Genomic DNA, 15,427 nt, shown 5'->3' with positions numbered 1-15,427 from the left:
TTAAACGATAATAAAAAGTTATTTCTCTCGAGTAGGGACCATTAAATATCGTTACAAATAATTATACGGAGTTGAGGAATGTTGTTGAAAAAAAAAAAAAAAAAGAAAAAAAAGAGAGAGAGAGAGAGAGAGAGAAAAAAAAGAAGAAGACGAAGAAAAACGAAAACAACGAAAAAGGAAAAAGGAACAAAAACGAAGTCACGCCGCGATCGAGAAGAGAGTCAAGTTTCGACGGGAAGATAAAAGAAGAAAAGAAAAAAGAGAAAGAAAAAGAAAATGAAAAAAAAAAAAAAAAAAGAAGAAAAGAAAAACCGGGATCCGGATTCAGATTTCAATTTCAATGGCGATCGACGTTAAATCGAGATCAACAATTATAACTGCTTGATCATGCAATATGAAGAATATCTCTTGGTAAATGTTATTGCTAAATCGAATATTTTATCTACGCAATATCCTTCGTCCTACTCAAATGTCAAAGGGATGTGGTATATTATCGAATCGTGACGGTCGTTGGGACAAGTCTTTCGTTAGTATATCTACATTAATTGCATTAGAAAGTATGAAGAAAAAAAAAAAAAAAAAGAAAAAAGAAGAAAAAAAGAAATTATTTACAAAGACGGACGACGGTTCAACGTTTCGTTATTTATCCAAACGAGATACATAATTATAATAATGAAAAGAAGAAAAGTGGAGCGGTTATTTGTCAGTCTGCAATTTAGGTGTACCGTTTTACGGCGATGTATGACGGGTCGCCTATATTCAGGGTGGGAAGAAACAGACACGTGGTCGAGGAGAGAAGAGAGATGGGGATCTGTGCGTGGTTGAGAAACGAAGGGGAGGGGGAGGGGATGTCCAGAGAAAAAAAAATCTTTGATTGTGAGTGAGTCATCTTCGAGTTAAACCAGTTCGTTACGCGTGATATAATGAATAATGTATTCAGGATGAGAATCGGTGCATTTCTATCGGTTATGGACGCGCTACTCGAAGTATCAAGGACGAATATGTGGATACGTGGGATAATCGCTTATTACACGAGGTTCTAAGTACTTACGTACGTACGTACATATAAATAAACATCCATAAGCATGTTATAGTCAGTAGATACATACAATAGAAATTATTCTTGGATTGTTCACATGTCGTACTTTAAGACGTTCGTCAAACCATCTTTAATGGTACGTCTAGTGTTATTTCTATTTTATTTTTATTTCGATAATTAAGAGAGAACGTGAAACAATTGATATTCGTCGAAACATCGCTGAAAATGGAAGCACATTTTATTCCCATAGGAAGGTGATACGTATATACATATATACATACGTATACATATTTACTTTCAATCTTGTTTCGACTTAACAATGATATTCAATCGTCAGGTGTTTTTTTTTTTTTTTTTTTTTTTTTTTTTGAATCAATCTCTCATACTGTATCTATATTTTATTAGATAACATTCCGAAAACTTTTATATCTTGTTGAAATTACCAGCTATATATATATATATATGTATATTTATTCACACACGCATGTACTATACATATATAAGTGTATGTGTGCGTATGATCCTCATTTAGAAAATAACCAATATGTTGACGTATCTACGTACAATACATATGTATATAAGTACTTACGTTCCGTGGCATTATCGAGACAGCATCAAAAAGTTGTCGACGAAATGCAAAGGAAATTGCATGATGTAATAATTGTCCTGTGGGAGTGCCTAGAATCAAGCCTAGAATACCACAATGTGAGACTATTGCACGGTATGGGAACTATTGTTACAGATTTTACAGTCTACTACTGTTCTTACTAGCCCGCTAAACTCCCACGTGGCTTTCACTTGTCCCCGCGAATCCGAACTTTTGTCCTCTTCCTCTAACCCCCACCAGCCCCCACCCCGTTCTTTCCAACGTATTTCCGTTCGTTCCAATTTTCATTCTTCGCTGTACTTTCTTCGAAAAAAAACTTTTTTCTCTCTTTTTTTTTGTCTCTCTCTCTCTCTCTCTCTTCTGGTATCTTTTGTTCGATATTAGGGGAGAAAAGAGAAAAAAAATTTCTGGCATCTTCTCAGACGTCGTAGTGAAAGTAATGTATTACGTGTCGAGTGAAAAATGTATGAGAACGAAGGGAGAAGAAATTTTGGATGATTTTGTTTCTCTTTTTATTTTTTTATTTATTTTGGTTTTTTATTATTATTATTATTATTATTATTATTATTATTGTTATTAGTCTTTTTCTTTTTTTTTCGTTTGTTTTTTCTTTCTTTTTTTTATTGCAAAGAAAAATTAATAGAAAAAAAGAAATAGATAGAACAAAATGATATATGGGTATTCATCGTAGGAGGATCTCTCAAACTCAACGTATACTCGTTTGGAGATCATCAAGGTTACGGAGAACGATGAGAGGGAGTCTAGTAGGTGGTGGCTACTCGTTGTGTCACTCTATATATAACGCGGCAGTCAACACCCCACGCGGTATTGAGAACATTCACCGCATCTAGCGGTAACATGGTTTCCAGTTGCAAGGTATTTTAGATTTAACGCGAGTACTTCTCCTTTTCGTTGGATATTTTTTGTTTGTTTTTGTTTTTCTCTTCCTTTTTTTTTTTTTTTTTTTTTTTTTTTCTATTTTTCATTTCCTTACGATTATAATCGTTCGATCCTTAATACCAATGACTTTTTATTTCCTTCTCTTTATTTTGTTTTTTCTTTTGTTTTTTTTTATTTTTTCTTTTCTTCGTTCTCGCTTTTCCTTTCCAGTGCAAAAATAATAGTGCGTTCCATTTCGAAAATGAGTTAGTTTCAAGTGAATAGTGAAGAGATAATATTAGAGTGCTAAATCGATCAATAAAATCGTGGTGACGATAAATCAAAGAAAAAGAAGAAAGAAAAAAGAGAAAAAAAAATTAAATCGAAATATCATGAATTGTTTTTAAATAGTAAAAGTAAATAAAAAAAAAAAAAAAAAAAAAAAAAAAAAAAAAAAAAAGAAAACTGTGATCATTAATTTCGTGGCGATAAATCAGAAAGAAGACAAAACAAAAAAAAAAAAGAAAAAATAAAAAAAAATAAACAAACAAAAAAGAATATCCAATCGAATCGATATATTATGTAGATCATTTTTAAGTAATTCCTCATTCTTCATTTTTTGTTTATCTCTTTCTTTTTCTTTCAAGATGACGCCATGGCTGATGGCAATCTTTTGTCTGGCGACGGCAGGCTGTACGAATGTTACGGATCAGCAAACATCAGAAACTACTCACAATCATCAAGTGGCTATCTTGAAACAAATCAGGAAGGTTAACGAAGACGGCTCGTATACTTATGGATACGAGGCTGGCGATGGTTCATTCAAGGTAAAATAAAATATATTTCTGACGATTGGCAGCATTGGATTTTTAATAATCGTAAAAGTATTTTAATAAGAGTAAGAAAAAGACATTCCGGATGAGATCGGGTGAACGTAAGAAAATTTAGTTATTTTATTTCTTTCTTTTTTTTGAATAAAATTTAGAAAGAGACAGAGAGAAAGAGAGAGAAAGAGAGAGAGAGAGAGAGAGTTCGTGATATCTAAAAGTTGTATTGTTAGGTCGAGACCCGTGACGTTCTAGGCAACATCAAGGGTACGTTCGGTTTCGTCGACGCCGAGGGTGAAATAAAGAGGGTCTCGTATTCGTCATCTAACGGAACGGGCTTTAAAGCGACGTCCGTATCGCCATTACAGGAACACATATCGGTGGTCCAGAGTATACCACGTGTCAATCGTACCAGTAGTAGCAGCAGTACCAGCAGTACCAGTACCAGTAGTAGCAGTACCAGTAGTAGTAGTATCAATAGCAGTATTACGACGACGACAAAGAGGCCTAACTTAATGTACGGTTCGACGGAAGCTACGACCAAATCGTCGGTCGTCCAATCGATTCCAAGAACGAGAAAGACAGCGACAACATCGACGACATCTACAACGACACAAACTACGAGTACCGAATCGGCCAAAAATATATTCAATCATTATTTAAAAGGTAATAACAAAAGTAGACCGCGTTTCGTGATAAATGGTCAACAGAGACCAATCGGAGTCGAGGAAGATCCCGAGGACGTCGAGGATTCACAAATAAATCGTCCAAGTGTTGAAGAGAGAAATAATGGTTATCGTAGAATATTATTTGCCAAACGTCCTGTCGAACAAAATTTAAGACCCATAACCGAGGATTTCGTTGAAAAGGATGATGATCCTAAAATATCGACTGGTAATAATTTAAGACGTCAACTTCACGACGATGTCACCAAAGCGAGTATCTCTTCGATGGATAACAATAACAACAATAACAACAACAACAACAACAACAACAATAACAACGATGAACATTCCGATGTTTACAGTGGTGCTTTGTCAACGACACGGCCTTTATTTACAACTACTACTCCGTCTAGAGTCATTCAACGTATTCCTGGGACGCGTCTCGATAGACCTAAAATATACGTCAATCGAGAAAATTTAGGACCCGTTAGATTCGACGATCCAAAATACGAAAGTCCTAGGGTTTACGAGCCTGAAGCTAAGTCTACCCTCGAAGAACAAACGTCTACTCAACCGATTCTATTACGTGGACCACCAAGAATACCTGTTGATAATAGAGATTATCTTAGACAGACAACAGAACCGATTTTCGTACGTGGACAAGGTGAATCATATGTTCGAGAATTACAACCAAGAGTTTTGTTACCTGGCCAACAAAATAATATCGAGGAGGAACCAGCATATAGACATATACCGATTGGTAGAATTTTGTATAGGCCTGTTACGACTCAGCAACAACTTTACAGTACCACCACAGATCCCAATGTTCATTATTTAGCGGACAATCCTACGGTCGAAACGGACGACGAGTCACGAATGCCGATAAATCAGAATTACGTCAGACCAAGACCATATTCGAGACCATTAATCTATCAAGAATTGGAAGCAAGGGCCAGACCTATTGTCAGGCCAATTCCTCAATCATCAACACCAACTCATCATCACATAGAAGATCGAGAATATCAACAGACTACACCCGATTATGTCTATCGTACAACGCCAATAGCTTTACCACCGGAACCACCAAATCCAATAGCACCACCATTAAGTCGACGAGATTTTCAAATGTTACTTAGACGTTTATTGGTCAGTCAATATGGCGTACAAGCTCTTACTTATCCAAAAACTTATTTGGAGGATGCACTTTATGATCAACAGCCTTATCCTTCTTATCATACGGGATATCAAACTCCCATTCCAAGGCCTGATCTTTCTTCTTACGATCAACAAGTAAACATGCAATATGGCGATCGTGTTGCATTGAGACGTCCTCCGGTTTATACAAGAGGATTGAATCCTCTTTATCAAGCACCTCATCAGTACGATGATTATCAAGATGGCAGATTTACACCTAAACGTGTTTATAGACAAAAGTTTTATACTCAAGAGATTAACGACGACGGCGATGAAATTTTACCGGCACCTATCAGAGAGGCATTACTTTTGAGAATGTTACAATTGGCTATTAACGCTGAACGACCAACCGTTTTACCAAACACAGTGATCAGTAGTACGACAACGCCAACTTCGAAATACAGAAAAACGGGTCCAGTAAGAAGCGTACAAATTATTACCGACGAGTCTGACGAAGATAAGGACATCATGAACAAGAAGATGTAACTTTCATTTTCTTCTTTCTTTCTTTCTTTCTTTCTTTTTCTTCATTTCCTTTCAATATCTCGTTTTTACGTCGATACTCCGTTCCTTCTTTGTTAACTTTTTTTTTTTTTTTTTTTTTTTTTTTTTTTTTTTTTTTTTGAATCTTTTCTATCAATCCACGCAGCACCTTCCCACGTCACTCCACAATTGATCAAAGAAATAAGAATAATATAATAATAATAGAACGATAAGATTTCGATCGAATTGATAATTCAATAAATCCGAACGAGTTAAGTATTATATATATATATATATATATATATATATATATATATATATATATATATATGTATATATATACATATCATAGTATCGTAGAAAACATTTCTAATTTAATTCTATCTTTTTATCGTTAGAAAGATTATTTATAACGATTAGACGTGCACAATTGTGCCCCTAGTTATGATTATGTTAATTTCATCCAAAGATTTTCTTATATCTCTTTTTTTTTTCTTTTCTCTCTCTCTCTCTCTCTCTCTCTCTCTCTATCTATCTATCTTTCTTTCTATCTCTCTTTTTTAGCTTTTAAAATATCTAAAGTTCGGTGTGTCCCGCCCCCCTCCCCCTTTTCCATATATTGTAAATATACGTTAGGTAAGCTGATGTAAAAGAAAAAAAAAAAAAAAAAAAAGAAAAAAAAAGAAAGAAAAAAAAAAAGAGAAAAAAAGAAAAAGAAAAAAAAATGGACAAAAAAAGGAAAAAGAGCTCAAGAACAGAAGGATAGAGGTGGGGAGGGGAGGGGAAAAAATAGGAGGAAAAGAAATTTGTAATGAAAATAAAAGAATGAAGGATAATAAATAATCGGCCGTGAGAATTCGTTTCGTCATGTGCCTCTTTGCCTTCGAGAGAGAGTGCAATACACACCAAGAGAGAATAATAACACATCTAAGTCTCTTTCTGGGTAATTAGCATCGTCGCGAGTGTTGCAACATCAACGACGTCGGACGTGCCAACGAAACGTTGCGTATATGCATCTACGGTGTGTATGTATCTTTTTCTCTTGGTTTGTCTGTCTGTCCGTCTGTCTGTTTGTCTGTTTGTCTGTTTGTCTGTCCCTTGTATATACGTTAGTTGAGAACGAGTTAAGACGGAAATCACGAGATCTTTTCTTGGATCTTGCTAAATTCATCGTACGAACTTTTTATCGCAATCTTTGGCATCGACCAAATCGAATTATTTTATGTCTTTTCTTTTTCTTCTTTTTTCTTTTTTTCTTTTTTTTTTGTAATTCCAATCGACATGTCAAGTAAAAAATTCCTCTGCGTGCACGCACGTGTGTTTGTGTCTCTGTGTGTTTCGTAAAAAATAATTGTTTTTTTTTTTCTTTTTTTTTTTCTTCCACCTAATCGTATAACATATACCCAAAGCGATTTTCATAATCGCGCGATTATGGCCTCGAAGGTAGGAATTCGATCAAATGAAAAAGAGAATTTCTGTTTGATATGAATATGTATCTTTTCTTTTCGCCCGGATATATAAACTCGTGAAAGGCTTTTATTATTATTATCCCGTCGATTTAGACATTCGACAGGATATTAAGACTTCCGGCATTCCGTATAATTCCGGCCCATTGACGTAGAACATTCGAAAAAAAATGTTCACACAGTATATGGCCACGATAACGAGGTGAATCTACCGGTGGGGCGGGACGGGATGGGACAGGACGGTGGTGGAGGTGGATCCGTCGTAGAATTACTTAATTAGGACAAACCATTGCACTCAAGATTTTTCTTTCTTGTGGAAAGTTGACGTACACGTAGACAACAACGATTTATTGTCTCACGGTATATATTACGTCTAGACACATATGTATGTACATATATATACATATATATATATGTATATCCATGTTTATACATCTATACTTAGAGAATGATATACAGATTTCGTTTGAGCATTTGACGTTTGATAGAAATGAAAGGATGAAGTTAACGTAGGAAGAAAAAGAAAAGAAAAAGAAAAAAAAAAGAAAAAATTTTCGTTCATTTTAATAAACAATTAGATATATACAGAAATAATAATAAATGTTGAATAATTAAGATTATGAGTGTGTTAATAAGATTTCATTAGGTGATAATTGGTTAATTGCATCAACGTATGCATGTATGTACAATTATCAGTACGTGGTACCCATATATATATATATGAGAGTTATGTGAAAAATCAGGAGATACAATCTCGTGAGAGATTCCTTTTCACGATACTTGATTAATAGAAATCGCTGAGATTTTCGAATGAATCGAGGAACTGCGTGGTAAATTTTTAAGACTTTCGACGTCATCGTCATATGAATAATGACTGAAGGGTTCGGTTTGTACAGCGACGTCCTCGTAATCGAGCTCAAGTGGATCCTGTTCATAAATAACATCGTGACTACGTGGACGTGCCACCGATGGTATCCATGGTTGTGGTACACCTTTGCCTAATGCTAAAAATACAGCTGCGGTTGATAACAAAACGACCGATGCTACGCCAAAGACCAATCGCCAAGATCCGGCTATCTAAAATTTAGAAATATTTTTTCTCTCTTTTCTTTTTTCTTTCGTTTTTTTTTTTTTTTTGTTTTTCTCTTAATACCATTAGACTCGACAATTTTTTTTCTATCAATGTGAAAAATATCAGGTATATGAAATGTCGAGATTTACTTACCGAACCATGAAGAGCTTGGGTGACGAAATAATTAGCAGCCAATAAGCCCGCTGCACCTAAAGTGGAACAAAGGGCACAAGCTGCTGCAGCACAGGCCGGTGATTCGGCTGGTGCAAGATCAGCTATGGCAGCAAGTGCACCGGCCGGTGCTGTACCGGACACCAAAAGTGCCGCAATACCTAACCAGGCTGCACCTAATGCCTGACAACCCGCGTATCCTGCGACGAAGAGTAATGCGGCCGGTATGAAATGAGCTACGAAAGAAATTACAATATATTAGTTCTAAATCATTATGTATTATAATATTATTATTATTTTTTTTAATATATTTAAACTTAGAGATTGATCCAAGATAAAGATGATAACGTTCAGCTAAATAACAAGAGATAATTAAATTCTATGAACGTTTTAGGCGATGGCGTTGAAAAAGTTGGCGAACGAAAGAAACAAAAAAAAAAAAAAAAGAAAAAGAAAAATGAAAAAAAGAAATACGCGAAATAAATTGATTCTTGTTGTTTGTTACTCGTTATTTTAATACGATCAAAAAAAAAATATATTGTCAAGTTGTTGAATAATATTGAACGTACCGGTATAAACGACCAATTTTCTTGCTGTGGTCGTTGATACGATTCTAGACTCGCGAACGTGATCAACCAATAAACCACAAGTTAAAGCAGCCATGAAGTGTCCAATGTGAGGTAAAGTAGTCAATACCGAGTCCTATGAGAAAAACTTATTTAATATTACGATATCGATCGTACGCGTTTGTTAGATATATGTGTAAGAAAGAAAAAAAAAAAGAAAAGTAAAAGGCAAATTAAAAGAAAAAGGAGAAAAAGAAAAGAATTAAAAAAAAAAAAGAAGAAAACAAAGACAAATAAAAAAAAAAAAAGTGTAAAAATCCTTAAAAAAAAAAAAGAAAGCTCACGTTAGCCGTAGAAAATCCATATATGAGTTTTAAATATTTCGTCATTCCAAGGGCGAGTGTAGCGTCGCCCCATTGATTTCCCATAGTAGCCACTGCTGATGCCCAAACCGGTACGGATCTTAATAATTTTCCCCAAGGAATGACAGCGGCCTATAGACATTTTTGTTATTTTTTTTTTTTTTTAACCACTATGACAATATAAACATCGTCGAAGATTATAATATATATTCTTACATTAGTATCGTGCTGATAAGATTTCGGTGTATCCTTAACGAATCTACCAAAGGCAAAATACCAACAAAGTGCTAAGAATACCAAACCGTAACAGAGTGAATCACGTCCGAATGTTCTAACCACAGCAGTACCTATCCAACCGGTTAAACAGTATCCAACGCTGACAGCTTTTGAAAAGGAAAAAGTATATTAAGTACTATTACATAGTAACTTACGATCTATTGATTATGATTATTTTGTTCAATTCAATTAATTACCGGCGTAACAACTGAAATACGAACTCCTATGATTGCTCTTAAACCAGGTCATAGCTAGCATGTGAGCAGCTGGCATGGTTGCGCCCTGTATAAAGCAAGTAACGTGATTGATTGATTAGAAGAGAGGAAAAAAGAATAGAGGGGGGGGGGGAGGAGGGAAAGAAAAAAAAAAAAAGAAAAAGAAGGAAGATTCATACGTGTAACTCACGGTACAAAGTCCTTGAAAGAGACGAAGTGCAACGTGGGATGGTCCTCTCCAAGCTGCTGGTACCAATAACGATGCCAAACAGGCGCTTAATACCGCTCGTGAAAATACCATCGACGGACCTGATCTACCCCAAACCAAACAACCTCCTAATATTGGTCCGGCCACTTGACCCCATAAAAATGCTTCTCGCATTATCGATTCCGTTCTTTCTTCCGGTGGTAGCTGCAAATCGACGATACAATTGTTTTACTATTTTTAATGGCAATGTTTTTCTTTCTTTTGTTTTTCTTTCTTTTTTCCTCTTCTCCTTCTTCTTCTTTTTTCTTCGGAAAGTTCGATATTATCTTCGTGTCTAATTTTCGTTCTAATGATATTACAGGCAAAATGAAAGATAAATCAAACGAAAGAAATAATAACGAAAAGTAAAGATGTACGATGGCAAAGTGAAAAATGAAAATGAAAATAATTGTATTTGTTGTGTCAGCAAAAAAAAAAAAAAAAAAGACAGGAGAAAAGAATACGCTTGCCTAGAATCTCTTTCAATCGTTTCTATTTTAAATACAATTAATGTTTGAATACGATTGATTCGAAGAAATTATTAATATTAATTCGATGACATTGGAATGATAAAAGATATATTTGAAATGATTTTTTAAGGCTACGTTATTTATTGATAAAATAATTTCTATTGATTGTTACGAATGAATGCGTTTACCTCCAATAGGATAACTTCGAAATCCTCCGTACGATTTCGGCTGCTGATATTGACGAGCATGTCACAATGCCAGGACGTGTCGATGATCGCATGATTGTCCTCTTGTTTGGCCAATAATGCAACGGACGAGCTTACTTCGACTGCACCGCACAATGCAAATCCCATTGCCACTAATGCAGCAACGATATGACGTGCTCTGACAGCAGCTAAAACGAAATACAGGACCTCCTTCATTTCCGTACATTTTTTCATCGTTCCTTCCATTTTATTTTCTACTTTTATCTTTTATCTTTTATCTTTTATCTTTTATCTTTTATCCCGACGTCTCAGTCAATTCTTTTTTATTTCTAATTCTTTTCCCTGCCCTTTTTCTTTTCTCTTTAATTTATCTCGTTCGTCTCTTCAATCTCTTTTCATTTATTCTTAATCTTTTTTCATCCTTTTACAATTTTTCTTCCTCTTCACTCGTTTACCCCATTCATTCTTTTCCCCTTCGTTATTTCATTTATCTATCTTAATTTCTTCTTCCTTTTCAATATATTTTTTTATATTTAAAAAAAGAATGTTCTTGTTTCTTTTTTTATTTATTTCATTTGCACACCCCACTTTCCTCTCTCCCTCCTTTTCTCTTTTCTCTTTTTTGTTTCTTTTTTCTTTTTTCTTTTTTCTTTTTTTTTTTTTTTTTCTTTGGTGTCTCGATTTATTTACTTTAATTTAATATTTTCTTTTTTCCCTTTATTCATTCAAATCCATTCTGCCATTTTATTTTGTCAATCTTTTTTTATTTTCTATATCCCTTCCCTCTGATTTTTGTTTTCTTCTTTTCTCGTTTTTTTTTTTTTTTTTTTATTTATTCATTTATTAATCGAATTATATATACGAATTTAAATTATTACACGGATATATATATATATATATATATCATATATATATATATATATATATATATATATATGAATCGAACACGACAAATTTTCTCTTAATACTTTTACCACGAGTTTACAAAAGAAACGTTATTATTATTCTCACATTTAGCGTACGTTATGTACGGCAAGTAGGTATAAAGTAAGTTTCCCACGTTATCGCGTTTTTCAAACAAAATCTATAAAGTCTTTGTGTTTGACTTTGATAAAGCATACGTACGTCGCGCGTCTTTCAGTCGCGACTATATTATGATTTCAGTTAGCGCGATTGGCGTGTGGTTAAAAAAAAAAAAAAAGAAAAAAAAAAAGAAAAAAAAAAGGAAGAAGAAAGGAAAGAAAGAGCGACAAAAGTAAGAAGGAGAAAAAGGAGAAAAGAAAGCAAAAAAAAAAAGGAAAAAGAAGAAAAAAAGATCATTACACTTTCTTTTCTCCATCTCAGCGTACAATCTAGTAATAATAATTTCGTGTAATCTCTGACATAATCAAAAAAAGGAACGTTTCAATAAAGGCACCAATTGTTACATAAAGCTATATAAAGCGAACGCATATTATTTTGCAAATTCGAAGTACAAATATGTCTCTATGATATCTCTGATTATGTGTTTTCGAGAATTTCACTTCTTTTTTTTTTTTTTTTTTTCCTTTTTCTTTTTTTTGTCTGTTTCTTTTTCTTTTCTTTTTTTTTTTTTATCTTAAAAAAACAAATCGTGAATATTAACGAGAGGAAAAAAAAGAACAAGAAGGTGGAAGAAAATTGTTGACATTCCTTATATATATATATATATATATATATATATATCCGTACATATACATCAGAGAAAAATTTCAAGTGTGAAAAATGAATGTGAGAAAATATTTAAGGATAAATAAAAAGAGAGAGAGAGAGAGAGAGAGAGAGAGAGAGAAGGGAAGAGAAAGAGAAGGAGAGACAGAGATAAATAAATACTAAATGAAAAAGAAAGTGAAAGAAAGAGAAAGAACGAACCTCGAACCTCCTTAGCGGCATGTTTTATTTGGATACTTCCGCGTTTAACGAACTGAACGCTACCTCTCTTTACGATGTCTGCCATCTCACAATACTCTACGTAACTCAGAGTATTGGATCGACATCTTCCTCTTTCTTATCGCTCTAACGTCTCGCGTCTTTTTTTTTTTTCCTTTTTGTCTTTTTTTCATCCAAAGATAGGACTATCTCTCTCTCTCTCTCTCTCTCTCTCTCTCGCACTAATATATATATATATATATTATAGAGAGGGATGATTAGAGAACATATTAATATATAGATATTAGACGACCTCGACTTTGATTCGGTAAATGTAATGTAACTACAAATAGACGGATTCTTTTCGAAGAGATAACGTTCGTACGTACCTATCGATTCTATTTCTTTCTATTTGTTCTATTTTTATATTACTCTATAATTTGTCTTTCTTCTTTTTTCCTTTTTCTCTTTTTTTCATTTTTTTTTCACCTCCTTCATCTTCCCCATAAACGCTGATTAAAAAGAAGATTTAAATTTACCGCAAAAAACTATCATATATATATATATATATTTTTTTTTTTTTTTTTAATTTCAGTTCAATTTAAGTGTTATTATATTTTGCTTTGTTTACTTTGTTCGTACGTTCATTCGTTTATTTTTTTTTTTTTTTTTTTTTTTTTTTTTTTTTTTTGTAAATATCGAACTCGTAATATAAACTTACCTTTCATCTCGAGTGCCGCGTGTCTCAATTGAACGCTACCTCTTTTAAGACGTACAAGAGCTGCCATGATGATCATCGAATTAACAATTTCATCGATAGACTTTTTCCCATCTTATAATAATTATTATCTATGAGCATTTTTATTCGCGTTTACTATTTCTTCTTCCTCCTTGATCCTACCTTTATACCTTCTTACTTTTCACTATGTTACGAGAAAACAATCCGATTGGTTCGAGTTATTCAAACTATACTGAGCTTTTTATTGCCAGTACCAGAGTGAATGAACGTCTCTGTTAACAAGACTTGATACAATAAGTACTCATGCTGGGTCAGCCTTGAAACACCGTTTCATAGGACAGGCATCGTAATGTTCACGTACGTTCGTTGCACACTCGTATATTTCTAAACGCAGTATTAGATGTTACTCAGGACACATTACTTTAATTCTATCTTTAAATGATGATATATTTATTATAGAATGTACAATATATATATATATATACACTTATATAAATAAATATATATATATATATATGTAAAGATATAAAAACGTTGAAGTCTTTCTTTCTTGCATATGTACTCGTTTAAATGTTCACGTATTTATAATGAAAAAATAAATGATTAAATAAATGAAAAGTGTCAATAATTGAACGATTTAAAAATTTTTTAATCCTTTCAAATATTTATTGTAAACATTCATTGTTATCATTTTATGTTTCAAAGCATCGTTCTATTGCAACTGTAATTGTCAATGAGTAAAGATACCGAAGATACATGAAATATATATATATATGTGTATTTTCGTAATCGACAAAGATCGATAATTATCTACAGAGACAAAGTCGATAACATTGTGATAAACGAATAATGTCGATAATCCCAGTCGATAATGAAGAATCGATAAACGTTGATCGTTCATACCGACGATAAGTAATTACCGACGATGAGTAATTATCGACGAATACTTACCGACAATCATTTGATCTATTATTACCGACAATGATATATACGTATTATTTAGACATATTTCTATATACGTATATATATATATAAAAGTTTAATAACAGAACATTGTGTTACCGAAGACACGAGATGGCAGCACTTAATATACATATATATATATATATTTTTCTTTCGTCACCTTTCATTTATTTAATTATCCATTTTATTTTGCAATATTTCTCGTTGTAATCAAATTAAACGATATAATCAAAAAAAAAAGAAAAGAAAAAGGAAAAGTACAATTAGATGGTAAAAAGTAAAGATCGTAATATGAAAAGCTTTTGACGTAATCCAATAGATATCGTGTCTACATGAATACGAAACGTAGAATGGTGGGGATGAACCACAAAGTTCGTAGGCTTCTCGAGAGTGCGTTGTGATTGGTTGGCTCGGCTGGTGCAGGTCAAGCGGCAGGATACACATCGGTTCGTCGTTTGTCATACACGGTCGAAAGCGCAAGAACGATATCCCGCGCGTCTCGCGAATTACAGAGAATCCTATATATATATTTCTATCTGACTCGATTAATAAACGATATTTATCTAATTTTATCTTTGAAGTAATATATATATATATATATATATACATATATACACATATATATATATATATACAGAACGATAGATACCAACGATTATCTAAAGATTTTACGTGTGAATCGAAAGAAAAAAGAAAAAAAAAAAATTACGGATTAGTACGTCCCAACGTAGTCTCTCCTCTCACTTCGGCATTACAACGGCGTGCTTGTATATATACGTTTACGTTTGTCCCTATCTACGTATGCGTGAAGTTTATCTGTGTGTGTGTATGTGTATATATATATATATACATATATATATTATCAAGTATGTGTGTATGTGCTGTTTTATCTCAGGAGTGAATTTATTAAAGTTTACGAAGTGCAGGATTATGTGACTGACGATCAACGGCCAGCGGGGGGGCGGGGGGCGGCGGTGGCGGCTGCTTTGACGAGTGGAAGACAGACACCTTGATCGAAGGGAAAAGAGAAAAAGAACGAACAGTTGGGAATTTTTTAAAGTGAGAGAAAGACAGAGAGAGAGAGAGAGAGAGA

At 33.6% G+C, this 15,427-nt stretch overlaps 3 protein-coding genes across 10 annotated transcripts in view; 2 read left to right on the top strand and 1 right to left on the bottom strand.

The window, feature by feature from the left end:
• The first annotated feature begins 910 nt into the window (after positions 1–910).
• Positions 911–5,961, top strand: LOC124951987 (putative uncharacterized protein DDB_G0291608). 5 transcript variants are annotated; one of them, XM_047501174.1, is made up of 4 exons: positions 911–1,051; positions 2,338–2,522; positions 3,173–3,352; positions 3,586–5,961. In XM_047501174.1, exons 2-4 carry the CDS (start codon positions 2,505–2,507, stop codon positions 5,695–5,697), a joined length of 2,310 nt encoding a protein of 769 aa, XP_047357130.1. In that variant the 5' UTR covers positions 911–1,051; positions 2,338–2,504; the 3' UTR covers positions 5,698–5,961. The 5 variants fall into 5 exon arrangements, with proteins under 5 accessions (XP_047357130.1, XP_047357132.1, XP_047357129.1 ...); XM_047501176.1 differs by having other exon boundaries at positions 911–1,055; positions 3,721–5,961; XM_047501173.1 differs by having other exon boundaries at positions 911–1,055.
• A 1,740-nt stretch (positions 5,962–7,701) lies between these two features.
• Positions 7,702–13,614, bottom strand: LOC124952241 (sialin-like). 2 transcript variants are annotated; one of them, XM_047501791.1, is made up of 9 exons: positions 13,354–13,614; positions 10,728–10,933; positions 10,013–10,234; positions 9,805–9,889; positions 9,548–9,714; positions 9,314–9,463; positions 8,973–9,105; positions 8,386–8,639; positions 7,702–8,237 (listed from the first exon to the last, which is right to left on the bottom strand). In XM_047501791.1, exons 1-9 carry the CDS (start codon positions 13,427–13,429, stop codon positions 7,932–7,934), a joined length of 1,599 nt encoding a protein of 532 aa, XP_047357747.1. In that variant the 5' UTR covers positions 13,430–13,614; the 3' UTR covers positions 7,702–7,931. The 2 variants fall into 2 exon arrangements, with proteins under 2 accessions (XP_047357747.1, XP_047357746.1); XM_047501790.1 differs by lacking the exon at positions 13,354–13,614 and adding an exon at positions 12,636–12,793.
• A 1,105-nt stretch (positions 13,615–14,719) lies between these two features.
• LOC124952271 overlaps positions 14,720–15,427 on the top strand; it is a 79,189-nt gene continuing 78,481 nt past the window's right edge. For 2 of the 3 annotated variants that reach the window (XM_047501866.1, XM_047501863.1), the window contains exon 1: positions 14,788–15,427. This exon is cut by the window's right edge and continues 34 nt beyond it. The gene's annotated coding sequence lies outside the window, so the exon portion shown is untranslated. The other variant, XM_047501869.1, reaches the window with a different exon arrangement.

Source organism: Vespa velutina, chromosome 10 (genome assembly GCF_912470025.1).
Source record: "Vespa velutina chromosome 10, iVesVel2.1, whole genome shotgun sequence".
In the NCBI taxonomy this organism is placed as follows: Eukaryota; Metazoa; Arthropoda; class Insecta; order Hymenoptera; family Vespidae; genus Vespa; species Vespa velutina.
This window is presented reverse-complemented; position numbering and strand designations above follow the sequence as displayed.